The following is a 26979-nucleotide window of genomic DNA, read 5'->3' on the forward strand; positions in this document are numbered from 1 at the left end:
CTATAGAATTTTAAAGACCAAACTTTTATTCTAAAAGATAATTTCAGTGCTTATTCATGTTGGTTTTTATCCATAAATAGGTTCACAGAATAGGAAAGTGGGCTATACAGTTTGTACTGCTTAACTACCTTCTCTTTAGTCATATAAACCTTATTTCAGCAAATTTCAAAAGTGATGATTTTATTAAATTGTACTTTTTCTGTAGCAGCACTTGCATTGTCCATTGATTAGCAGATGTTTCAAATGGATTCTTTCTGAAGAATCAGTGGGTCAGAAGGGGCTTCACAGGATGTCCTTAGGCCTGTTGGTAAGTCTTTTGATGTGTCCATTAAAATCAGCATATAACTAAAGTCTTAGGAAGTAATTCGTATTTTACTCAGAGTAAAGTACTAGTATAGGGGCTGGTGCTGTGGCGTAGCTGAAAAGCCGCTGCCTGCAGTGCTGGCAACCCATTTGGGTGCTGGTTCGAGTCCCGGCTGCTCCTCTTCCAATCCAGCTCTCTGCTATGGCCTGGGGAAGCGAGAGAAGATGGCCCAAGTCCTTGGGCCCCTGCACCCATGTAGGAGATTGGGAGGAGGCTCCTGGCTCCTGATTGGCACAGTTCTGGACATTGTGGTTATTTGGGGAGTACACCAGAGGATGGAACCTCTTTCTCTTTCCCTTCCTTCCTTCCTACCTACCTACCTACCTACAGGCAGAGTTAGACAGAGAGAGAGAGAGAGAAAGGTCTTCCTTTTTCTGTTGGTTCACCCCCTAAATGGCCACTATGGCTGGTGTGCTGTGCTGATCTGAAGCCAGGACCTGGTCTCCCATGCGGGTGCAGGGCCCAAGCACTTGGGCCATCCTCCACTGCACTCCCTGGCCACAGCAGAGAGCTGGCCTGGAAGAGGAGCAACCAGGACAGAACCAGCGCCCAACTGGGACTAGAACCCAGGGTGCCAGCGCCACAGGTGGAGGATTAGCCAAGTGAGCCGCGGTGCTGGCCAAACCTCTTTCTCTTTCTCTCTCTGCCTCTGCTTCTCTGTAAATCTGCCTTTCAAATAAATAAATAAATAAATCTTAAAAAAAAGTAAAATAAAGAACTAGTATAATAAATCTTTTTGTGAAGTGAGTTACGGGCCTTTCTTTTTTAAGATTTATTTATTTTAGGGACTGGAAATGTAGCAGAGTAGGCTAAGCCGCCTCTTCTGACGCTGGCATCCCATGTGGGTACTGGTTCATGTTCCGGCTGCTGCTCTTCTGATCCAGTTCCCTGCTTATGGCTTGGGAGAAAAGTGGAAGATTACCCGAGTCCTTGGGCCCCTGCACCAGCTTGGAAGACCCAGAAGGAGCTCCTGGCTCCTGGCTTTGTCTCAGTTCTGGCTGTTGTGGTCATTTGAGGGAGTGAACCAGTGGATGGAAGATACCTTTCTCGCTGCCTCTCCTTTTCTCTGTAACTCTACGTCTCAAATAAATAAATAAATCTTTAAAAAGAAAAAGATTTATTTCTTTGAAAGGCAGAGTTACAGAGAGAGAGAGAGAGAGAGGTCATCCATCTGCTAGTTCACTCCCTAAATGGCCACAATTGCCGGAGCTGGACCCACTTGAAGTCAGCAGCCAGGAACTTCTTCTGGGTCTCCCACTCGGGTACAGGGACCCAAGCTCTTGGGCCATCTTCTACTGCTTTCCCAGGCCACAGGCAGAGAGCTGGATTGGAAGAGGAGCAGCCAGGACACGAACCAGTGCGCATATGGGATGCTGGTACCACAGGCAGAGGCTTAGCCTACTACACTACAGTGCTGGTTCCCACAGTCTTGTTTTCAAAAATGGCTTCATATGGTTGGTTTACTTAAAGTTGGGTTTTCTTTTACTATTTAAACTGTATCTTAGTTTTTTATTTTTTAAATTTTTTTTATTTTTGACAGGCAGAATGGACAGTGAGAGAGAGAGACAGAGAGAAAGGTCTTCCTTTGCCGTTGGTTCACCCTCCAATGGCTGCTGTGGCCGGCGCATCGCGCTGATCCGAAGCCAGGAGCCAGGTGCTTCTCCTGGTCTCCCATGCGGGTGCAGGGCCCAAGCACCTGGGCCATCCTCCACTGCACTCCCTGGCCACAGCAGAGAGCTGGCCTGGAAGAGGGGCAACCAGGACAGAATCCCGCGCCCCGACCGGGACTAGAACCCGGTGTGCCAGTGCTGCTAGGCAGAGGATTAGCCTGTTGAGCCACGGCGCCGGCCTGTATCTTAGTTTTTTTAAAAAAGAAAAAAGACTTCTAAGAAAAAGAAAGCAAAATTTTAAAAAATGGGACTAGGGACACCTGACATAAAAATAACAATAGCTACACTTTATTATAGCTACTCTTTATTGAAGAACATATAATAAAAATAACTTTCTTAAATATCCACTTGTTGGATACTTTACTAAGCACTTCACACTCATCACTTCTAATCCTTAAAACATTGCAGGATAGAAATTAGCCCTATTTTCCAGATAAGGAATTAATGGTTGGAGTGGTTAAATGACTTGTCCAGGTCATATAGCTGAGGAGTAGTATGGCCAGAATTTAAATTCAGGACTCTGATTTTGAAGCTGTGGTCTTCTCAATGTATAGGCTTATATTTTAGGAATGAAAACTGCTTGTCATTTGCTCCAAAGAGATTTGTTTGTTTATTCTAAAGGCATAGTGACAGGGGCTGGCGCCGTGGCTCACTTGGTTAATCCTCCACCTGCAGCGCTGGCATCCCATATGGGCGCCAGGTTCTAGTGCCGGTTGCTCCTCTTCCAGTCCAGCTCTCTGCTGTGGCCGCGGAGGGCAGTGGAGGATGGCCCAAGTGCTTGGGCCCCTGCACCCGCATGGGAGACCAGGAGGAAGCACCTGGTTCCTGGCTTCGAATCAGTGTAGCTCCAGCCGTGGTGGCCATTTTGGGGGTGAACCAACGGAAGGAAGACCTCTCTGTCTCTGTCTCTCTCTCATTGTCTAGCTCTATCTGTCAAATAAATAAATAAATAAATAAATAAAGGCATAGTGACAAATAGGGAGAAACACAGAGTGAGAGATCTTCCATCCACTAACTCATTCCACAGTTGGCCACAACAGCCCGTGCTGGGACGGGCTGAAGCCAGGAACCAGGAGCTCCATCCAGCTCTTCCTTGTGGGTGATAGGCACTCAAGTACTTGGACCATAATCTGCTACTTTCCCAGGCACATTAGCAGGGAGCTAAATTGGAAGCAGAGTAGCCAAGACTCAAATCAGTACTGTAATATAGGATGTTGGCATCCCATGCAGTGGCTAAATCTGCTGCCACAATACTGGCCCCCTGAATTTTGTTCGTTTATTTGTTTCTGAGAGGCAGAGTGACAGAGAGAGATCTTCCATCTGACTCATTCCTCAAATGCCTGTCAGGGCTGGGCCAAGCTGAAACCAAGAACCAGGAACCCCATCCAGGACTCTCACACGGGTGTCAGGGACTCAAGTACTTGAACCATGATCTGCTGCTTCCCAGGGTGCAGCTTCGCAGAAAGCTGGATCTGAAGCAGAGGTGGGACTAGATCCCAGATACTCTGATGTGGAAGGCAGGTGTCCCAAGCTACACTTTAACTTGCTGCACCACAATTCCCACCCCCAACTGAATAGTTGGCTCATTTTAAGACCTGTGAATTGGTGAGTTTACTCTCATTTTAATATCAGAAAACGTAGGTGTGATACCCCCAAAACAACTTTGTTTCCTTTAAGAATATGAATACTGATTCTCTATATAACTAATTATTCAATCTTTTTATATTCTACCTTCTCTTGTTCTATATTGTTACCTATATAAAATAGTACTATGGGGTGGGCATTCGGCACAGCATTAAGATACCACTTAGGATACCCACATCTCATGTCAGAGGGTCTGGGTTTGAGTTCTGACTTTGAATCTGATTCCAGCTTCCTACTGCTGTGAACCTTGAGAGGGAGCAGGTGATAGCTCAAGTACTTGGGTCCTGTCATCCACAGGGGTGACCTGGATTAGGTTCCAGGCTCCTGGCTTGTTTCAGGCATTTGGGGATTGAATCTGTGGATGCAAGATCTCTTTCTTCATTTCAAATAAATAAAATGAAATAAATAAAAAATTGGCCGGCGCCGCGGCTCACTAGGCTAATCCTCCGCCTGCGGCGCTGGCACACCAGGTTCTAGTCCCGGGCGGGGTGCCAGATTCTGTCCCGGTTGCCCCTCTTCCAGGCCAGCTCTCTGCTGTGGCCCGGGAGTGCAGTGGAGGATGGCCCAAGTGCTTGGGCCCTGTACCCCATGGGAGACCATTGGAGGGTGAACCAATGGCAAAGGAAGACCTTTCTCTTTGTCTCTCTCGCTCTCACTGTCCACTCTGCCTGTCAAAAATAAAAAAAAAATTTAAAAAAAAAAAGAGGCCGGCGCCGTGGCTCAACAGGCTAATCCTCCGCCTTGCGGCGCCGGCACACCGGGTTCTAGTCCCGGTCGGGGCACCGATCCTGTCCCGGTTGCCCCTCTTCCAGGCCAGCTCTCTGCTGTGGCCAGGGAGTGCAGTGGAGGATGGCCCAAGTGTTTGGGCTCTGCACCCCATGGGAGACCAGGAGAAGCACCTGGCTCCTGCCATCGGAACAGCGCGGTGCGCCGGCCGCAGCACGCTACCGCGGCGGCCATTAGAGGGTGAACCAACGGCAAAAGGAAGACCTTTCTCTCTGTCTCTCTCTCTCTCACTGTCCACTCTGCCTGTCAAAAATTAAAAAAATAAAAAAAAAAAAAGGGAAATAGGACTTTTTAAAAATATCTATTTATTTATATGAAAGGCAGAGTTATAGAGAGGCAGAGAGAGAGAGAGGTCTTCCATCCGCTGGTTCACTCCTGAATTGGCTGCAATGGCCAAAGCTGCGCCCATCCGAAGCCAGGAGCCAGGAGCTTCTTCTGGGTCTCCCATGTGGATGCAGGGACCTAAGAACTTGGGCTATCTTCTACTGCTTTTCCAGGCCATAGCAGAGAGCTGGATTGGAAGTGAAGCAGCCGGGACTCATATGGGATGCTGGCACTGCAGGTGGCAGCTTTACCTGCTACGCCACAGCGCAGGCCGCATGGGAAATAGGATTAAAGGGGGCATGTTGCCCCTTCTCCTACCCCCCTCCCCCATTTCCTCCCTTTTGTTGAGATCCTTGGTGCCTAACCAGATCCTTCCAGACTCCTTGCAAACCAACTGGCAAAACATAAGCAGCACAGGGCAGCTTATGAAATAGGTAAGAGGAAAGTTCCCAGAGGCTTCAGAGAGCACCCTACTCTTCCCCACAGTGGCAGATTCCCTCCTTAGCAAGATAAAAACAGCTCTAAGCGTGCACTGTGCACAATCTCTTCAGAGACTGTTGCCACCTAACTTTGATTCAGTAAAGCAAACTGTCTCTGTTGAAGTGGGTTTTTGTCTCCTTCTGGGGTTATGAAAGGCCAGAACCCTGAGCTATTCCAAACCTAACAAGGATCATGTACATCAGCTGATCTGCGTGATATAGTTTGACAGCCCTAACAGAAGGCAATATTTTTCAATCAGTGAGTTTCCTTAAAATGTTTTAATTTTTAAAGTATGAATGTGGCATCTCATATGGGTGCCAGTTTCTGCACAGTTGCTCTACTTCCCATCTAGCTCTCTGCTAATGGCCTGGGAAAAGCAGCAGAAGATGGCCCAAATCTTTGGGCCCCTGCCACTCACATGGAAGACCTGGAAGAAACTTCTGGCTCCAGGCTTTGGCCAGCTGTTGTGGCCATTTGGGGAGTGAACCAGCTGATGGAAGATCTTTCTCTCTTTCAAATAAATCTTTTTTAAAAAATTTAAAAAATAAAGTTTGTGTTATATTTGGGGATTTTTATACTTAGTTCTTTTTCTTTTTTTTTGTTTTTTGACAGGCAGAGTGGACAGTGAGAGAAAGAGACAGAAAGAAAGGTCTTCCTTTTTGCCGTTGGTTCACCCTCCAATGGCCGCTGCGGCTGGTGCGCTGCAGCTAGTGCACCGCGCTGATCCGATGGCAGGAGCCAGGTGCTTCTCCTGGTCTCCCATGGGGTGCAGGGCCCAAGCACTTGGGCCATCCTCCACTGCACTCCCAGGCCACAGCAGAGAGCTGGCCTGGAAGAGGGGCAACTGGGACAGAATCCAGCGCCCCGACCGGGACTAGAACCTGGGGTGCCGGCGCTGCAAAGCGGAGAATTAGCCTATTGAGCCGCAGCGCTGGCCAACTTAGTTCTTTTTCTTCTACAATGTCAATATCATTTCTCTATTTTGGTGGAAGAGCAAGAAATAGGCAGCTACTGATGTCTTTGGCTACCTAAACTTTTTTATTTTTATGTATTTGAGAGGCAGAGTGATGGATACAAATCCACAGGGACAGAGAGAGAGCAAGCGTCCATCTGCTGGTGGACATGGGGACTGGGGTGGGCTGAAAGTGGAGTACTGGGAGCCCAATCCAGATCTGTGTGGGTGCCAGGAACTAAAGTTGACATTAGTTGGAAACTCATCATGAGTCAGAGACTGTTCAGGAGCCTAGACCCTCTTAAGTATCTTTACGGCTGAGGTCATCTTAACTGCTGGAGTAAACACCTGCCCCCTCAGCCACTTTTTAAAGCCTAGTGAAGGTCCTCTGTTTTTGAGAATCTTCTAAATTTTATTTACTCATCATAAAGGACGCTAGAATCTTTGGGGAACCAAGGTGATTAATAAGATGTGAAAACTGGAAGTCATTTAGTTAAAAATCCTCATTTTACAGATGAAGCAGAGGGATTTACTCAAAGCCAGAGTTGGGAATCATAAAATTTTAAATTGCCACTTGCTTTGTACATCTGGAGAGCACACACATGCACTTCTTGCCAAAATTTCTCCCTGGGCTCTGGGTTAATTACTTTGCATTGAAATGGGACTCTTGGTGTCTTAGTAGTTTGGAATGTGTGGGATACAGTAGGGTCTTCTGGAATTTAGTTTGTAGTCTTCCTAGGACTTTCTAAGTGTTCTCTTACAGCCTTGAAAAAGCTTCCTTATTTTAAATGGATTTGTAAATCAACAAATATTTGAGTGCCTGTTGTGTACCAGACATGGGGACTGCACCTTCATAGTGAAATGAGGGAGCAGAGGCGGTCTCAAATTGCTTGTCTGAGAACTAAACCTTTTTTTATTTTTATTTTTTATTTATTTATTTTTTTTGACAGGCAGAGTGGATAGTGAGAGAGAGAGACAGAGAGAAAGGTCTTCCTTTTTGCCGTTGGTTCACCCTCCAATGGCCGCTGCGGCTGGCGCGCTGCGGCCAGTGCACCGTGCTGATTCGATGGCAGGAGCCAGGTGCTTCTTCTGGTCTCCCATGGGGTGCAGGGCCCAAGCACTTGGGCCATCCTCCACTGCACTCCCGGGCCTCAGCAGAGAGCTGGCCTGGAAGGGGGGCAACTGGGACAGAATCCGGCGCCCCGACCGGGACTAGAACCTGGGGTGCCGGCGCCGCAAGGCGGAGGATTAGCCTGTTAAGCCACGGCGCCGGCCCTCTAAACCTTTTTTTTTTTTTTTTTAAAGATTTATTTATTTATTTGAGAAGTAGAGTTACAGAGAAAGGGTGAGACAGACATCTTCCTTCCAAGGGTTCACTTACTTGCAGCTCTGGCTGCAATGGCCAGAGCTGGGCGATGGGAAATGAGGAGCCAGGAGCTTCTTCCAAGTCTCCCACGTGGGTGCAGGGGCTCAAGCACCTGGGCCATTAGCAGGGAGCTGGATCGGAAGAGGAGCAGACGGGACTCAAACCGGCATCCAGATGGGACTGCCTGTGCCGCAGGTGGAGGCTTAACTTACTAGGCCAAAGCGCCAGCCCCAGAACTAAACCTTTTATGGTATGTGTGACAGTAGGGAAAATTCTCACTAGACAATTGGAGGGATTTATTATTTGTTTTAGCAAGCTTCCAACGGTAAGAATTCCTTGCATTTCCTGGAGAAGGCACTGGGAAGTGAGGAATCCTGATGTGGGCTTTCCTATTATTGTCAAAGACACTTCCAGGTATACAAGTTTTGGCCTCAGTGCGGCGCTTCTTCGAAGCACCGAGGACCCAACCGCAAGGCTGGGTGACCAGCGCCCACTACAGGATTTCCGCAGGCTCTTACCCCCCGAGGACCGCACTGCGCCTGCGTGTCGGAGCCCCTTTGTTGCTTGGCGCTAGGGTCGGGCTGCGCCTGCGCCGTGGGCCGGCGCGGACAAGTGCGCTGCACCGCTCGCACCGGCGGGGGGCGAGCAGACCTCGAGCAGCCGCCGCCGCCGCCGCCGCCGCCGCCGCAGCCGTTGTGACCGCTGCAGCTGAGTTCAGAGGGCCCGGAGGTGGGGGACCTCGCGCTCGGTGACTGAGATGTCGTCCGCCGCGGCTTTTTACCTCCTGTCTACCCTCGGAGGGTACTTGGTGACCTCCTTCTTGCTGCTCAAATACCCGACCTTGCTGCACCAGAGAAAGAAGCAGCGATTCCTCAGTAAACACATCTCTCACCGCGGAGGTGAGAGGGGTCCCCAGGAGCCGATGGCGGAGCTGGGGGAGGCTTCTTTACGCCGAGCGGGAGCTGAGGTCCCTGGGAGCCCCCCAGCAGGCAGCCGGGTGGAAATACGTGAGGGTTTGAGGAAGGTTGCGGGAATGGAAGGCGCCCTCTGAGGAGAAGGCTGTGGGAAGGGAAAGAAAGGCATCCCGAGACGGAGCCGCGGCGGTGGCTTCTGAGGGGGGCGAGCGGGCTGAGAGTGAGGGTGCACGGAGCGCTTCCCGGAGAGCTCCCTCCTTCCCTGGCAGCGCCGCCCAGCACGGGGGGCCAGGCGGTGCGGAGCCGAGGGCACCGGGCACGGACTGCTCGCAGCGAGCCGGCGGCCGAGCGAGGGGAGAGCCGGGGCGAGGGGCCCGGCGGAGGACCTGCGCGCACCTGCAGCGGGTGCAGCCCGGCTGCGCGCGGTGCCCGAGGCCGGCCCCATCTCCACGCCCCCAGCACTCTGAATTGGGAAGAGGGGCGAAAACCGAGTACACGAGCCCGAGACGTTTCCCAAGGTCACAATTAGAGCTTGGGCTGAAAACTGGAGCAGGAGCTGGAGGGTCCTGGTTCTCAGGGCTTCAAGCCTTGCACTTGGTTTTATGAGCACCACCCTGCATCCTTGCAGTGACACGTGGATTTCGTTTATGACAGGACAGTGTCCTTTAAAGAGAGCAGAAAGGTGGTTTTTGTTTGTTTGTTTTTTCTGGAAAAGTAGCATGCTAAAAGGAGCCTAGGTAGTTCCTCTTCTAATCCCCAGATAATAGTCCAAATTTTTGCCCTTTCATTATTGTGTAATAATGTGACTTCATTACATTTCAGGCATAATGTAAAGAACGTTGTGAGATCGGATTATTTCATCAAGTTTAACTGTTCTTTACTGGGTTAAAACTGTGAATTTAGTGTACTACTTGAAATGGCGAATTTTAGGAATTTACAGTAAAAATCTTGATTTTGTGCTGTTATACCTTTTCTAGTATTAGGAATAAGCTTTAAATGCCACAGAAGCACATTATCATTTTTCTACATAATCTGTATCATTTTTATCAGATAAACAGTTCTGATAAGTGGCTTCTGTGGTTGTCTAGTCTCCCCCTTGTGAAAAGCATCAGTCTTAAAGGGTTGTTAACTAAATGTTGTGTTATTGTTTATTTGGTTTAATCGGTATTTTAATAGATACATGGTTTAACTGTAGGGTGACATAATAGCTACCACTGTGCCTTCAGCCATTAGAACTAGGGACCAACTTTTAGTATCCAAGTTGTTGTCATGGGAGCAATGTTCAATTCTGGGGATAAGCAATACACACTGCACTTGTGTTTACCAGTTTACAAAAAGAAAAGTGCTGACTAAAAACCACAAATCAAAACCAAACTATAGCTAAAAAACTATCTAAGCTATCATTATGAATGATCTGCATTTTATTTTAAAAGGAATACATGTTAATCTGAAATTGTACAGGTGAAAAAAATCAGCACTCCATAGAAGTTAAAAATTATGTGCTAGAATATCACAGCTAGAATCAAAGTCAGGATAAGCTAGATCTTGAATTCTCATTTACTGCTGGAAATACTTTAAAAATGTTTTCTCCCTAAGTATTAAGTAATTTCAGTGTCACTCCTTATATTAAAACTCCCATTCATTATTTGTTAATATAGCATGCAGTATTTACATATTCAGAGATGCAACTGAGCCTTTTATGGGAAGCTTGGTAATTACCTGCAGACTCAAAATCTCTTTTACCTATTTGATGGTCCTACTAGAACTATAGTAAATTTCCATATGTTAGTGCGTAATCTATTATTTTGGAGTATATGCACCAAGTAATACAGTTGAATCCAGAACGAAGGGAGAAATATTTATCAATAAACACTTTGTAACTCAAGATGCTAAATCTCTGGAGAATAAGAGACACAAGTGCCTGGGAAGGAGTCGCAATCCTTGATTGTTTTTAGGTTTTGTCTTAGACACTGATAATCACTGGTCTCTGTGAATTTGCTAATATTTGGGCTTCTTGATTGCCTTAGCTGATACGACCTGCTATTTCTTTTTAAAGATTTTATTTATTTGAGAGGCGGAGTTACAGAGAGGGAGAGGCAGACACAGAAAGAGAGAGAAAGGGAGAGATGGATCTTTTCTATTAGCTGGTTCACTCCCCAAATGGCTTCAATGGTCTGGGCTGGGCCAGACTGAAGTCACGAGCTTCATCCGGGTCTCCGATGTGGGTTCAGGGGCCTAAGGACTTGGGCCATCTTCCCATGCTTTCTCAGGCACCTTAGCAAGGAACTGGATTGGAAGTGGACTCAAACAGTTGCCCATATGGGCTGCCAGTGCTGCAGGCAGCAGCTTTACCCGCTACGCCACAGCGCAGGCCCCCCACCCCCACATGTTTTTTTTTTTTTTTTTTTTTTTTTTTTGACAGGCAGAGTGGATAGTGAGAGAGAGAGAGAGAGACAGAGAGAAAGGTCTTCCTTTTTGCCGTTGGTTCACCCTCCAGTGGCCGCTGCGGCCAGCGCATCTCGCTGATCCGAAGCCAGGAGCCAGGTACTTCTGGTCTCCCTTGCGGGTGCAGGGCCCAAGGACTTGGGCCATCCTCCACTGCCTTCCCGGGCCATAGCAGAGAGCTGGCCTGGAAGAGGGGCAACCAGGACAGAATCCGGCACCCCAACCGGGACTAAAACCCAGTGTGCCGGCGCTGCAAGGCGGAGGATTAGCCTGTTGAGCCACGGTGCCGGCCATATGTTTTTTTTAAGATTTATTTACTTGAAAGGTAGAGAAAGAGGGAGAGACAGGGAGACGGGCTCTTCCACCCGTTGGTTCACTCCCTAAATGGCTGTAACAGCTGGGGCTGGAAACTCTATCTAGGAGCCAGAAACTCTATCCTGGGTCTCCCACATGGGTGGCAAGGGCCTAAGTACTTGGACCATACTCTGCTGCTTTCGTAGGTGCATTAGGAGGGAGCTGGATTGGAAACAGAGCAGCTGGGCTGGGTCTTGAACCAGTGCCCTGATATGGGATGCTGGCATTGCAAGGGGCAGCTTAACCTGCTATGCCACAATGCTGGCCCCTGCATTATATTTTAATAGGATCTGTTAATACATGTACTTCCCTCACTAGACTATAAGTTCCTCAGGGCAAGGATCAGATTTATTAATTCTTGTGTCTCTAGCCTCTACATACAGCTCCTGGTACATGATAAAAAATAATAACTGGGGGGCTGGCGCCGTGGCTCACTTGGTTAATACTCCGCCTGCAGTGCCAGGATCCCATACAGGCACTGGTTTCTAGTCCCACTTACTTTAATTCCAGTCCAGCTCTCTGCTGTGGCCCGGGAGGGAGTGGAGGATGGCCCAAGTGCTTGAGCCCCTGTACCTGCATGGGAGACCAGGAGGAGGCACCTGTCTCCTGGCTTTGGAGTGGCATAACTCCGGCCATGGCGGCCATTTGGGGGTGAACCAACAGAGGGAAGACCTTTCTCTCTGTCTCTCTCTCTCACTAACTCTGTCAAATAAAAAAAAATAATAATAGCTGTTTGCTAATTGTCTTCTACATACTAAATGCTTTCCATTTGTTTTCCAACTTTACTTGACCAAAGAATACTTTTTTTTTTTTTGACAGGCAGAGTGGACAGTGAGAGAGAGACAGAGAGAAAGGTCTTCCTTTTGCCGTTGGTTCACCCTCCAATGGCCGCCACGGCCGGCGCACTGCGCTGATCCGAAGGCAGGAGCCAGGTGCTTCTCCTGGTCTCCCATGGGGTGCAGGACCCAAGCACTTGGGCCATCCTCCACTGCACTCCCAGGCCACAGCAGAGAGCTAGACTGGAAGAGGAGCTACCAGGACAGAATCCAGTGCCCTGACCGGGACTAGAACCCAGTGTGCCGGCGCCGCAAGGCAGAGGATTAGCCTATTGATCTGCTGCACCAGCCCAAAGAATACTTTTTATAATTACAGTGTTTTGATGAAACACCCCTAGGACCAAAAATAGGTCCTTTGGATTAAATGAAGAGCAAATGATACTCTCAAAGACCTTTTTTTTCCTGTATGGGATTATAAATTTTATTAGTATTTTAACATGTGTTTCCAGTTGTATGATAACTCATGTTCATTGCAGAAAATTTGGAAGACATTGAAGTGAAAAATAAAAATAGTTCCTCATACTGACATCTGGAGATATTAACATATTAAATTATAAAGTATATCTGTTAAGGACTTATTTTCCTACATTTTGAATCAAAATTCCAGATGCCCACTGACTTAGCTGGAGAAATAAAAATAGCAGGGGAATAATTTGCTTTAATCTTCCCTAACCTATCTCTATGGGCCAGTTGACTTAAGCAACAGACTTTTTAGAAAGTGCTTTCTTTATTAGGGCTTAGTGGCCAAAAAATAAAAAAAAGTATCTGTAACTTAATCAAATCCCCACCTTTCCTCCTAATCTTTTATCCTTGGTCTCAAGGCAGGGCACTGTCACAGTCTGGGCCTCCTGCCACTGACTGATCTGGCAGGTGATAGTTTGAAGGGAAGGATTGCTCTTGGACTGTTTAGTGCTTCTGGGCTTTGAACTTTGAGAAAATTGAGGCTCCAAGTGTCACTGGAAGTAGCATTATGCAATTGTACCTGAGACTTTTTTATGTTGGGATGTTGATTCTCATCAGCTCTTGTTCTTTCATTCTTTTTGTTTGTTTGTTTTAAAGAATCATTTTATTTATTTATTTGAAAGACAGAGTCACAGCGAGAGGTAAGCCAGAGAGAGAGCAAGGTCTTCCATTCCACTGGTTTACTCCCCAAATTACCGCAACAGCTAGAACTGAGCTCATCTGAAGCCAGGAGCCAGGAGCCTCCTTCAGGTCTCCCACTTGGGCCATCTTCCATTGCTTTCCCAGGGCACAGCAGAGAGCTGGATCGGAAGAGGAGCAGCCCGGACCTGAACTGGCACCCATATGGGATGCCGGTGCTGCAGGCTGGGGCTTTAACCTGCCGTGCCACAGCACCGGCCCCTCTTTCATTCTTATTATTGAGGAACTCTTCCTTATTTATCAATGAAGATAAACTCATAAACTCCTACTATTGGTTTATTAGCAGTGGATTATCATTGATTTAATAGAGCTATCCTGTTTAATAATGTAAACTTTAGTAAACTAAAAGGTACTTTTTTCACCAATGACCATTTTTATAAAATACATGTATCTTAAATTTTAACTCTAAATTTGAAAAAATTAAATGTTGCTCTATAAAATTATTGAAGTTATGACACCACACATTAAAATAATTAAATAGGAACACATCAGTAACTCCTTGGAGAGGAATGTCATACTTATTGATTAGTCCCTCGGTTACTTTACAGGCTTTTCCACCATGTGAGTCTAACAGGTAATTTGTATTCTCATTGTGGGGCTTATCTTCAAGCTTTATAAACAAAAGAGTATAAGAGTTAGGATCAATATGAAGAACTTACCTGTAAAACTGAAATAAAAGTGCTATTTGAGTGGAAGCTGCAAAGCTCAGCATTGGTGGTAAAAGCCTGTGCTTTGAAATCATACTGCTTGTGCTTGAATCCTGGTTCTCCTTACCAACTTTGTGGCCTTAGCCATATTTTTTCTAGACAGGATTAACTCGTAGGGTGATTGTATTTTAATGAAATAAAATATGAAGCACTAAGCATAAAAGTCTGGCTTCTATTAATGATTAATATTTGACTACCTTTTCAATAGTTTACTAATGACTAGGAAGTTTAATAAACTTCTAAAATAGATGCAAGATCTTAAGAGTGCATGCTTTGCCCCTCTTCCAGGCCAGCTCTCTGCTATGGCCCGGGAAGGCAGTGGAGGATGGCCCAAGTCCTTGGGCCCTGCACCCACATGGGAGACCAGGAGAAGCACCTGGCTCCTGGCTTCGGATCAGCGAGATGTGCCGGCCGCAGCGGCCATTGGAGGGTGAACCAATGGCAAAAAGGAAGACCTTTCTCTCTGTCTCTCTCTCTCACTATCCACTCTGCCTGTCAAAAAAAATCTTTTAAACCAGCAGATGGAAGACCTCTCTCTCTCTCTGCCTCTCCTATGTGTATTCATTCAAATAAATGAATAAATCTTTTTTTTTTAATTTTTTTTTATTGACAGGCAGAGTGGACAGTGAGAGAGAGAGACAGAGAGAAAGGTCTTCCTTTTGCCGTTGGGTCACCCTCGAATGGCCGCTGTGGCCGGCTCATTGCGCTGATCCGAAGGCAGGAGCCAGGTGCTTCTCCTGGTCTCCCTTGCGGGTGCAGGGCCCAAGCACTTGGGCCATCCTCCACTGCCTTCTTGGGCCATAGCAGAAAGCTGGCCTGGAAGAGGGGCAACCGGGACAGAATCCGGCGCCCCAACCGGGACTAGAACCCGGTTCTATGCTATGGAGGATTTATTCATTTTCTCTGTCTCTCTCTCTCACTGTCCACTCTGCCTGTCAAAAAAATAAAAATAAAATAAATAATAAATAAATAAAAGATATATAAGACAAAGTACTTACCACTGGGATTTCAGAAGTCTAACACTGCTTATATTTCCTTCCCAAGTTTGAAAATCAGTTTAGTTAAAATGCAGGGATCAGGTAAATGGAAGCTAAAAAGTTAACTTCATTGTTTGGGCTCTGATTCCTTCTCTGTTTGAATCTAACACTAAAATGGAAGCCTTTTCCTGCACTGGCAGGGCCTACCATGGCAAACTATGTATACATGAACAGAGATGTTTTTCTTCTGAGATTGGGCCACTGCAAGTTGAGCGTACTCTGAAGAGTTGAATCACAGATGGTCAGGCAGCCCTTTGTCCTAAGTCATTTGACTCTCATGGAGAAGGATAGTGTGGAAGGGGATAGGGAAACATTACAAGTGATCCTTCAGTTCTTTCCCTTCCTGGGGACTAGGATACAGTTTTCCTTCACTACATGGAAACAGAGGTACTGGTGGGTAGAACTTCTGCCCCATACTTTAAAAGAGTTTTCTGGGGCCAGTGCTGTGACACAGTGGGTGGATTCCTGTAGTGCTGGCATCCCATATTGTTCTTGTTTCAAGTTTCAGCTGCTCCCCTTCTGATCCAGCTCGTTGCTAATGTGCCTGGAAAAGCAGCAGACGATGGCCCAAGTCCTTGGGTCCCTGCCACCCACGTGGGAGACCCAGATGGAGTTGTAGGCTCCTGGCTTTGGCCTAGTACAGCCCTCACCATTTTTGCCATTTGGGGAGTGAACCAGTGAATGGAAGATGTCTCTCTCTCTGTAACTCAGCCTTTCAAAAAAAAAAAAAAAAAATGCTTTGGGGGCCAGCGTGGGCTAAGCCTCTGCCTGTGGTGCTTGCATCCCATATGGGTGTTGATTCTCGTCCTGCGGCTTCTCTCTCCCAATTTTAGCTCTCTGCTATGGCCTGGGAAAGCAGTGGAAGATGGCCCAAGTGTTTGGGCCCCTACAACTGCTTGGGAAACTAGAAGAAGCTATAGGCTCCTGGCTTCATATCGGTCCACCTCTGGCCGTTGCAGCCATTTGGGGAATGAACCAGCTGTTGGAAGACCTTTCTCTGTCTCTCCCCCTCTCTGCAACTTTGCCTCTCAAACAAATAAATAAAAATCTTTTTTTAAAAAACAGCTTTTGGGGCTGGCTCTGTGGTGTAGCAGGTAAAGCTGCCGCCTGCAGTGCTAACATCCCATATGGGCACCGGTTCAAGTCCTGTCAGCTCCACTTCTGACCCAGCTCTCTGCTATGGCCTGGAAAAGCAGTAGAAGTGACCCAAATCCTTAGGCCCCTGCACCTGTGTAGGAGACCTGGAAGAAGTTCCTGGCTGTCCTGGCTTCGGATCAGCCTATCTCTGGCTGTTGCAGCCATTTGGGGAGTGAACCAGCAGATGGAAGCCTTTTCTTTCTGTTTCGCCCTCTCACTGTCTGTAACTCTACTTCTCAAATAAATAAATAAAATCTTTAAATAAATAAAATAAAATATTTTAGGTGCTAGCATTGTGGCATAACAAATAAAACTGCAGCCTGTGATGCCGGCATTCAATATGGGCACCAGTTCGAGTCCCGGCTGCTCCACATCTGATCCAGCTCCCTGCTAATGCACCTGGGAAAGCAGCAGGAGATGGTCCAAGTCCTTAGGTCCCCACACCTATCTGGGAGATCCAGATGAAGTTCCTGACTCCTGGGTTTGGCCTGTCCCAGCCACTGCCATTGTGGCCATTTGGGGAGTGTACCAGAAGATGGAAGATCTCTATCTCTCCCTCTCAATCTCTCTAACTCTGCCTTTCAAATACACAAAAATAAATCTTTTTAAAAATTTTTAAAGCCTTTGGCTAGTATGTATAATGCTAATTTACTTTTTTAAAAAAGATTTTATTTCATTTATTTGAGAGGTAGAGTTACAGTCAGAGAGAGGGAGAGACAGAGAAAAGTCTTCCATCTGCTGGTTCACTCCCCAGATAGCCAGAACTATGCTGGTTTGAAACCAGGATTTGAGAGCTTCTTCAGGGTCTCCCATGTGGAAGCAGGAGCTCAAGGACTTGGGCCATCTTCACTGCTTTCCCAGGCCATAGCAAAGAGCTGGATTGGAAGAGGAGCAGCCGGGACTTGAATTGGCACCCATATTAGATTCTGGTGCCACAGAGGCTTAGCCCACTGTGCCACAGCGCTGGCCCTACTAATTTACTCTTTACCAGGCATATAATATTAATTTTTTATCATTCAGTATATTCACATTAAAATCTATGTCATTTTTTCATTGCAGTATTAATTACTCCAGTTATTGGGCATTTACTAATTACCTAGCCTTTAGTAGTTACTATAATAATGGCAATAATAATAATAGCAGGATCCTTTACTTTCACTGAATGTTCCCTATAGTACTTTTTAAAAAAATATTTATTTATTTGGCCGGTGCCGCGGCTCACTAGGCTAATCCTCCGCCTTGCGGTGCCGGCACACCGGGTTCTAGTCCCAGTCGGGGCACCGATCCTGTCCCGGTTGCCCGTCTTCCAGGCCAGCTCTCTGCTGTGGCCAGGGAGTGCAGTGGAGGATAGCCCAAGTCCTTGGGCCCTGCACCCCATGGGAGACCAGGATTAGCACTTGGCTCCTGCCATCAGATCAGCGTGGTGCGCTGGCCGCAGCGCGCCTACCGCGGCGGCCATTGGAGGGTGAACCAACGGCAAAAGGAAGACCTTTCTGTCTGTCTCTCTCTCACTGTCCACTCTGCCTGTCAAAAAAAATTTATTTATTTATTTATTTATTTTTAAGCTTTATTTATTCACTTGGAAGTCAGAATTACACACAGAGAGAAGGAGAGGCAGAGAGAGAGAGAGGTCCTCCATTCGATGGTTCACTCCCCAATTGACCGCAATGGCCAGAACTGCGCCGATCTGAAGCCAGGAACCCGGAGCTTCTTCCGGGCTTCCCTTGCGAGTGCAGGGGCCCAAGGACTTGGGCCATCCTCTACTGCTTTCCCAGGCCACAGCAGAGAGCTGGATTGGAAGTGGAGCATCCAGGACTAGAACCAGTGCCCATATGGGATGCTGGCGCTTCAGGCCACAGCGCCGGCCCCATATTTATTTATTTATTTGAGAGGTAGAAGTCTTCCATCCACTGGTTTACTCCCCAAGCAGCTGCAACAGGTGGAGCTGGGCCAATCTGAAGCCAGGATCTTTTTCCGGACCACCCATATGGGTGCAGGGGCCCAAGGACTTCAGCCATCCTCTTCTGCTTTCCCAGGCCATAGCAGAGAGCTGGATCAGAAATGGAGTAGTCAGAACTCAAACCAGCACCCATATGAATGCCAGCGACGGCGGCTTAACCTGCAACACCACGGTGCTGGCCTCCACCATAGTATTATTATTTTTTTTTTTTTGGCAGGCAGAGTGGACAGTGAGAGAGAGAGAGAGACAGAGAGAAAGGTCTTCCTTTGCCGTTGGTTCACCCTCCAATGGCCGCCACGGCTGGTGCGCTGCAGCCTGCGCACCGTGCTGATCCGATGACAGGAGCCAGGTGCTTCTCCTGGTCTCCCATGGGGTGCAGGGCCCAAGGACTTGGGCCATCCTCCACTGCACTCCCTGGCCACAGCAGAGAGCTGGCCTGGAAGAGGGGCAACTGGGACAGAATCCGGCGCTCCAACCGGGACTAGAACCCAGTGTGCTGGTGCCGCAAGGCGGAGGATTAGCCCAGTAAGCCGCGGTGCCGGCCTGAACCTTATTTTAATTATAAGATGCACAGTTTTTTTTTTTGTTTTGTTTTGTTTTTTTTTTTTTAAGATTTATTTATTTGAAAGAGTTATACAGAGAGAGAAGGAGAGGCAGAGAGAGAGAGAGAGAGAGGTCTTCTATCTGATGGTTCGCTCCCAGTTGGCCACAATGGCCAGAGTTGTGCTAATTTGAAGCCAGGAGCTTGTTCTGGGTCTCCCACGCAGGTGCAGAAGCCCAAGGACTTGGGCCATCTTCTACTGCTTTCCCAGGCCATAGCAGAGAGCTGGATTGAAAGTGGAGTGGCCGGGACTCGAATTGGTGCCCATCTGGGATGCCGGCACTGCAGGTGGCGGCTTTACCTGCTACGCCACAGCGCCGGCCCCACACAGTTATCTTAACTTGGTTATAAGATGCACGATTTTTCTGTACTGTGAAGAGGAATGACTGCTAATTAAGCTATTACACATTACCCATTGGAAAATGTACACTAATTTCAGAAATATTAGAAAGTGAAATTCTTTCAGTTTTTAGAATTTATGGCATGTGGCACTTTGCATGTTAACTCATTTAATTATGCCATTCCTGTGAGACAGGTAGTTTCATTATCTTCATTGTTACAGATAAAGAAGCTCACAAGGTCACACAAGTATATTTTTAAATTTTTTTTATTTGAGACGCAAAGAGATAAAGAGAGAGCTCCCTCCCTCTAGTTCACTCCCTAGATGTCCTTAATGGTGAAGGGAGTGAAGGTGGGAGTCAGGAACTTAGCCTAGGTCTTCGGTGTTGGTGGCAGGAACCAGTTAGTTGAGCCATCACTGCTGCCTCTGAGAGTCTGCATTAGCAGGAAGCTATTGTCAGGAGCAAAAGCTGGGTATTGAATCTAGTTTTCCCAGTATGGATTGTGGGTGTCTTAGCCAGTGGCTTAAGCAGATTGCCTGCCCTGCAGGTAAGTATTAAATATATTTGAGTAGACCAGGCATTTTAATTCTCATTTCACCCTCAACAACTACACTATAGTGCCTTTAGTCAAGGTGATTTAAACAGGAGCAGGCATTGTGGTGCAGTGAGGTAAGCCACGGCATGGGATTTCCATATGTGCAGAGGTTCAAGTCTTGGCTGTTCCACTTCTGATCCAGTTCCCTGCTAATGTACTTGGGAAAGCAGAGGATGATGGCCCAAGTACTTGTGCCCATGCCATCCACGTGGGAGACCCGGATGTAGTTATGGGCTCTGGGCTTCAGCCTGGCTCAGCCTCAGTGGTTGCAGACATTTGGGGAGTGAACCAATGGATGCAAGATTTCTTTCTTTCTGTCTTTTCCTTTCTCTGTAACTCTGCCTTTCAAGTAAATAAATATTTATTTTTTAAAAAAAGGTTATTAAAACAGCCACTTCTTTTATGCAAATAATGGGAAACAAAGAAAATAACTTATGTTTTACTTTGGTAGAGCTATGCATGAGACTGAGGGAATACAGAAGAGAGAATTACTCAGTCTGAAGAGATGTGTGTATACCAAGTTTTCTGTCTCTTCTTTGACAAATAAGCAGATACTATAGCTTAATAATCAGGTTTAGGTTCTTCTAATGATGAAGTTCCAGGCTCCTGGCTTAGGCCTGGCCCAGTCCTGGCCATTGTGGCCATCTGGGGAGTGAACCAGCAGATGGAAAATTTCTCTCTCTGTCTCTTCCTCATTCTCTGTAACTCTTTCAAATAAATGAATAAATCTTTTAAATCTTTTAAAAATTGTTCAAAATAGCTAAGTAAATGAAATTTGAATTTCATGTCTTCGCAGGTGCTGGAGAAAATTTGGAAAACACAATGGCAGCCTTTCACCAGTAAGTATATAAAAGGTACTCTTTTAAAAACAGTTTAAAGTGATGATGAGTCACAAAGTGAAAATAGTGTACATGTAGAACCCTTGTGCTAACTGTTCCTATTTTATTAAAATCACTTCTTTAAAATTCAGTTAGTCTGAAGTGTTACAAAGAGTGTTTGGCTTCTGTATAACTGAAAAAACAGCTCAGAGTTTTGGGTAGTCAAAAGATACTGTAGTTCCAAAGCTGAAAAAAGACATTTGTAACAAAGAACATACTGTGTATAATGCTAATTAGTCTTGGAGAGAAAAAGAAAATGAAACAACTGTTACATTTTCTGTTGTACATGAATAGGATTATGTATCCTTATGCCCAGTAATTTTTGCACAGATCTGAACCTGCAAATCTGATTTTCTTCTTGTTAATCTTATTTCTTTACATAAGGCAAATTTTAAAAAGTTCTATTTATAACTGATTTGTATTTCATATGGATGTCTTTTAGCGCACTTCACAGAGAAGCAGCAGGAGAGCCAGGAATGAAAGCTGATTGTTACCTTCCTTGTTCTTTATCCTAGAGTCAGTGCTATGGGGTCTCTGGTGTTGGTGGGAGCACTGTTTGCCTTTCCCTGAAAAATAGAATGAGGAATGTGAAAAATTAAACCCAGTGAAAGATAGTACTCTTTTCTTAGATAATTTCAAGCCATTCTCTAAAAAAATTATATTTTGGGGTCTGAGAAGTTGGGAGAATTTGACTTTTTTTTTTTTTTTTTTTTTGCTATTAAAAGCACCTGAAAGGCATCTTAACTGAACAACTTTTAAGATGCAACTTGGGACACCCGCCTCCCATATGAGAGTATCTGAATTTGAATCTCAGCTCTGCTCCTGATTCTAGCTTCCTGCTAACTACATTCACGTAGCTGAGTTGCTGCCACCCACGTGGGAGACCTGCATTGCGTTACAGGCTCCCAGCTTCAACCCGACCCTGCACTGGCTTGGCAGGCATTTGGGGAATAAACTGGCAGATGGGAGATATTTGTTTATTTGTCTCTCTCTTTCTGAATTTCAAATAAATATATATTTTCAAGATTTTATTTATTTTATTTGAAAGGCATAGTTACAGAGAGAGAGGAGGAGAGACACAGAGAAAGAGATATTCTGTACTCTGGTTCACTCCCCAAATGGCTGCAACACCTAGGGCTGGGCCAGGCCAAAGTCATGAGTCAGGAGCTTCCTCTGGGTCTCCCATTTTAGGGCAGAGGCCCAAGTACGTTGGCTCTCTAACACTGCTCTCTCATGCACATTAGCAGGGAGCTGAATTGGAAATGGAGCAGCTGGGTCTCAAACTGGCACCCATATAGGATGCCAACACAGCAGGCCAGAGTCCTAACCTGTTATGACACAATGCTGACCCTTGTTTTTTTTTTTTTTTTAAAGGCACCAGAGAGATTTTTTTCTGTTACCAGATCCAAAGGCACTGTTTTTCTGTAGTCTGGTTTCATCTCAATGCTTATCGACCTTTTATTTGCCATCTCTTACCCTTCCTATTCTTTGGGGGAACTTCAGAAAGTTCATGAAAATGTGGATTTTTTTTTGGTAGGAAATTTGTTGTTTGTTTCAAAGATTTATTTATTTATTTGAAAGGCAGAGTTTACACACACACACACACACAGAGAGAGAGAGAGAGAGACAGAGAGAGAGAAGAGAGGCAGAGGCAGAGAAGTCTTCCATCCACTGGTTCACTTCCCAAATGGCTGCAACAGCTGGAGCTGGGCCAATCCAGAGGCAGGAGCTTCTTCCAGGTCTTCCACATGGATGACAGAGACCCATGTTGTCTGTTGTCTCCCAGGGTGTGCAAGAAGCTGGAATGAAAAGTAGAGCTGAGGCTGGCGCGGCGGCTCAATAGGCTAATCCTCCCCCTGCGGCACTGGCACACCAGGTTCTAGTTCCAGTCCGGGTGCCGGATTCTGTCCTGGTCGTTCCTCTTCCTGTCCAGCTCTCTGTTATGTCCCAGGAGTGCAGTGGAGGATGGCCCAAGTCCTTGGGTCCTGCACCCACACGGGAGACCAGGAGAAGCACCTGGCTCCTGGCTTCGGATCAGCGCAGTGCTCTGGACACAGCGCGCCGGCCGCAGCAGCCATTGGGGGGTGAACCAACGGAAAAGGAAGACCTTTCTCTCTGTCTCTCTCTTTCTCATTATCCACTCTGCTTGTCAAAAAATAAATAAATAAAGTAGAGATGAGGCCAGCGCCACGGCTCACTAGGCTAATCCTCCACCTGTGGCGCCGGCACTCCAGGTTCTAGTCCCAGTCGGGGCGCTGGATTCTGTCGCGGTTGCTCCTCTTCCAGTCCAGCTCTCTGCTGTGGCCCGGGAGGGTGGTGGAGGATGGCCCAAGTGCTTGGGCCCTGCACCTGCATGGGAGACCAGGAGGAAGCACCTGGCTCCAGGCTTCAGATTGGCGTAGCGCGCTGGCTGTAGCGGCCATTTCGGCAAGACCTTTGTCTCTCTCTCTCTCACTGTCTAACTCTGCCTGTCAAAAAAAAAAAAATTAGAGCTGAGATTCAACTCAGACACTCTGATATGGGATACAAGCAAGCATCTGAGGCACTAGGTCAATCACTTCCCGAGGGTCCTGCCTCTGAAATTAGTATTATTATTTTTAAAAGATTTTATTTTATTTATTTGAGAGGTAGAGTTACAGACAGAGAAGGAAAGACAGAAAGGTTTTCCATTTGCTGGTTCACTCCCCAAATGGCCGCAGTGGCCAGAGCTGAGCCAATCCGAAGCCAGGAGCCAGGAGCTTCTTCCAGATCTCCCACTACTACACCCCAGCACCATCTCCTTTTCTGTTTCTCCCTCTCTGTCTGTAACTGCCTCTCAAATAAACAAAAAAATCTAAAAAAAAATTTTTTTTGAGAGGCAGAGAAAGCTCTCATCTGCTAGTTCATTCCCCAAATACTTGAGTACAAAGGCCCCAAAGTTAGGAACCAGGAACCAGGCTGTCAATCTAGGTCCCTGATATGGATAGCAGGAATTCAGTCACTTGAACTATGCTGCCTCCCAGGATTTGTGTGAACACAGAAATGGAGCCAGGTATCAACTCCAAGTACTCTGATATGGAATGTGGATATCTTCACTAATGCCTTGACCACTAGGTCAAATGCTTGCTCCTGAAGTTATTATTATTATTATTTTTTTAATTTTATTTATTTTGAAGATGGAGAGACAGAAATCTCCCATTCACTGATTCAGTCCCCAAATGCCCACAACAGGTAGAACTAAGCCAGGCCAAAGCTGGAAGCCAAGAGCTCAATCCAGGTCTCCCATATGGGTTGTAAGAACCCAAGTACATGAGCCTTCATGTGTTGTCTCCCAGGGTGCACATTTGCAGAAGATGGACGTGAAAGTGGAATTTGGACTTGAACCAAGCAGGTACTCTGATATGGGGTACAGACATCCCAAGTGGTATGTTAACCACTATGCTAAATACCCACCCCCCAAAATCAGGTTTTTTTTTTTTTAAGATTTATTTATTTGAAAGGCAGAGTTACAGAGAGAGAGAGAGAGAAAGGCCTTCCATCTGCTGGCTCATTCCCAAAATGGCTGCAACAGCCGGAACTGTGCCAATCTGAAGCCAGGAGAGCCAGGAGCTTCTTCCGAGTCTCCCACATAGGTGCAGGGGCCCAAATACTTGGGCCATCTTCTACTGTCTTCCCAGACCATAGCAGAGAGCTGGATCAGAAGTAGAGCAGCCAGCACTCGAACTGGTGCCTGTATGGGATGCAGGCACCGCAGGCAGCGGCTTTACCTGCTACGTCACAGCGCTGGCCCACGAAATTAGTTTTTGATGGTTAAAGGATATCTCATTTAGATGACTTTTACTTATTAAAATACAGTATTATGTTTCTCATCTTCAGTTTTTTTTATATTTTTGTTCAAACAATAACTATAAAAAATGGCATAACTTTATCAATCATGTGGTAACTTTCTATAATTTTTTTTTCATTGTATTCGAAAGAGAACCAGATGGACACATCTGTAGCTCACTGCAAAACGTACACAGCAGCCAGGGCCAGGCCTGGCCAGAGCCAAGAACCTGAACTCAACCCAGGTCTCCCATGTATGTAGCAGGGACCTAAGTACTCAGGCTGTGAACGGTTGCTTCCCAGGGTGCTCATTTGCAGGAAGCTGGATTAGAAACAGTAGCCAGAGCTGGAACCAAGTTCTCCAACAATATGAGATGCAGATGTGCCAAGTGGCAACTTAAATGTCAAATGCCCACCCATAGAAATGCTTAGTTTTTGGAGGGGTATGTTTGGGAAGAAAGTACCTCTTCCCACTTGTTATTATTAATGCTTATTTAATATTTTTGGTATGACTTTAATCTCTCTTTTTTGGAGTTTTTTTTCTTTTGGTGGTGGTGGTGATTTTTTTTTTTTCCCAATCTTATGCATCAGTGTACTTGCTATCAATACATACTTTGTAAATTATATGTTTTCATTTATAAATATTCTACTTATAATTGCTAGAATGTTTGCATGGTTTTCCCCCTTATATATTTGCTTTACAAACAACAAGAAAAATTGTTTAAACATACTATTTTCAAAGTACAATTTATTAAGAAGCTTAACAGTTATATCAACAAAAGACAGATATTATGCTTATATATAGTATATTCTTGACTGGATGAGTTGTTGAGAGAAAAATTGTACAAAATATGACCAGCTGGGGCCGGTGCTGTGGTGTAGTGGGTAAAGCCAGAATCCCATATAGGCTCTGTTTCAAATCCCGGCTGCTCCACTTCTGACCCAGCTCTCTGAAGTGGAGAGAGGTCTGCTACACCACAGTGCCGGCTCCGGAAATTGAAAAACTTTTATGAATGCATGGAAAGCCGGCGCCATGGCTCAATAGGCTAATCCTCCCCCTGCAGCGCCGGCACACCGGGTTCTAGTCCCGGTCAGGGTGCCGGATTCTGTCCCGATTGCTCCTCTTCCTGTTCAGCTCTCTGCTGTGGCCCGGGAGTGCAGTGGAGGATGGCCCAAGTCCCTGGGCCCTGCACCCGCATGGGAGACCAGGAGAAACACCTGGCTCCTGGCTTCGGATCAGCATGGTACGCTGGCTGCAGCAGCCATTGAGGGTGAACCAACGGAAGGAAGACCTTTCTCTCTGTTTCTCTCTCTCACTGTCTACTCTGCCTGTCAGAAAAAAAAAAAAAAAAAAGAATGCATGGAAAATTTATTCTTTATGTTACAGGACTAATGAAGTGGTTAAGATTGATGAAGAGAAATAATTACATCTCATAGTTTATATTTATTCATTTATTTATTTGAAAGGCACAGACAGTATGTATAAGAGAGAGAAACAGATCTCCTATCTGCTGGTTCCCTTCCTGGATACCCAGAACATCCAGGGCCAGGCTAGGCCAAAGGCAGAAGGAAGCCAGGAACTCAATTCAGATCTCCCATATTGGTAGCAGGGACCCAACCACTGGAACCATCACCTGCTGCTTTTTAGGGTGCCTGTAAGCTAAAGCTGGAAAGAGGAATGGAGCCAGGACTTGAACCCAGACACTCTGATACGTGATGCAGTCATACCAACCGGTGTCTTAGTCACTACATCAAATGCTGGCCCTTCATACGTTATAAAAAGTCATTTAATGTGGTTTATAAAATGCTTTCACACACACCATGTCCATTAGGTTATGAATATGCTCTTCTGCTATTTCCTGAAGAACAGGAATCTTTTCTTACTGGTTTCTCAATCCCTAATACCTGGCTCAGCCTCTGACACTAACAGGTTCTCCCTGGTTTCTTACTGAATGAGTTATAGAATGGGGCATTCATGAACAAAGCAGGAGGTTGGGCATTTGGCCTAATGATTAAGGGCCTACCTCCCATCTCTGGGTTTGATGCTGAAATCCTGATACCAGCTTCTTGCCAGTGGAGATGCTGAAAGGCACAGGTGATGGCTTAAGGAGAGGAGCTGGGTTCCTGCCTGGATTAAGTTCCCAGCACCTAGCTTTAGCCTCAGCCCGGCACTGGCTGTCATGACCATTTTGGGGAGTTAACAATGGATGGAATGAGCTCTGTCTCTCTCTGTTTTCCTCAAATCAGTGAATAATAATATAAAAAGAACAAAGCAGAATATTAGCAAAAAAAAAAAAAAAAAAAAAAAAAAAGAAAGGAAAGAAAGAAAATGGAGATAGAATCCCTTTCCTACTAACCGTAGAGCCAAAAACTAAGGAATCATACTACACACACACAAGAACACAGGAGTCACTAAGCCCTTGAGCATGTAAAATCTTAAGGGCTAATAAAACTGGGTTATTAAACCAGGCCACTTTTGTAAATACCCTTAGGACAGTGTGATCCCTATGGTATTAATATGAATGGTGGAAGCAGGAAGCAAATTGTATTAGCAATAGCTGAAAGTATAAGTTGGCAGTTAGTCAAAGTAATTAATCAGCGACCTGGTTTTCATGATAAATTT

General features: G+C 46.1%; 1 protein-coding gene across 2 annotated transcripts in view; it reads left to right on the forward strand.

Moving 5' to 3' along the window:
- Positions 1-96: 96 nt before the first annotated feature.
- The window catches only part of GDPD1 (glycerophosphodiester phosphodiesterase domain containing 1), a 55074-nt gene continuing 28191 nt past the window's right edge, over positions 97-26979 (forward strand). Inside the window, exons 1-2 of one of the 2 annotated variants that reach the window (XM_062215995.1) lie at positions 97-307; positions 20471-20513. In XM_062215995.1, the coding sequence (XP_062071979.1) occupies positions 20497-20513 (17 nt within the window). In that variant the 5' untranslated portion in view covers positions 97-307; positions 20471-20496. Of the gene's footprint in view, positions 308-8266; positions 8486-20470; positions 20514-26979 lie in introns of those variants that run through there. The other variant, XM_062215994.1, reaches the window with a different exon arrangement.

The sequence above is a fragment of the Lepus europaeus genome, chromosome 18, assembly GCF_033115175.1.
Source record: "Lepus europaeus isolate LE1 chromosome 18, mLepTim1.pri, whole genome shotgun sequence".
In the NCBI taxonomy this organism is placed as follows: Eukaryota; Metazoa; Chordata; class Mammalia; order Lagomorpha; family Leporidae; genus Lepus; species Lepus europaeus.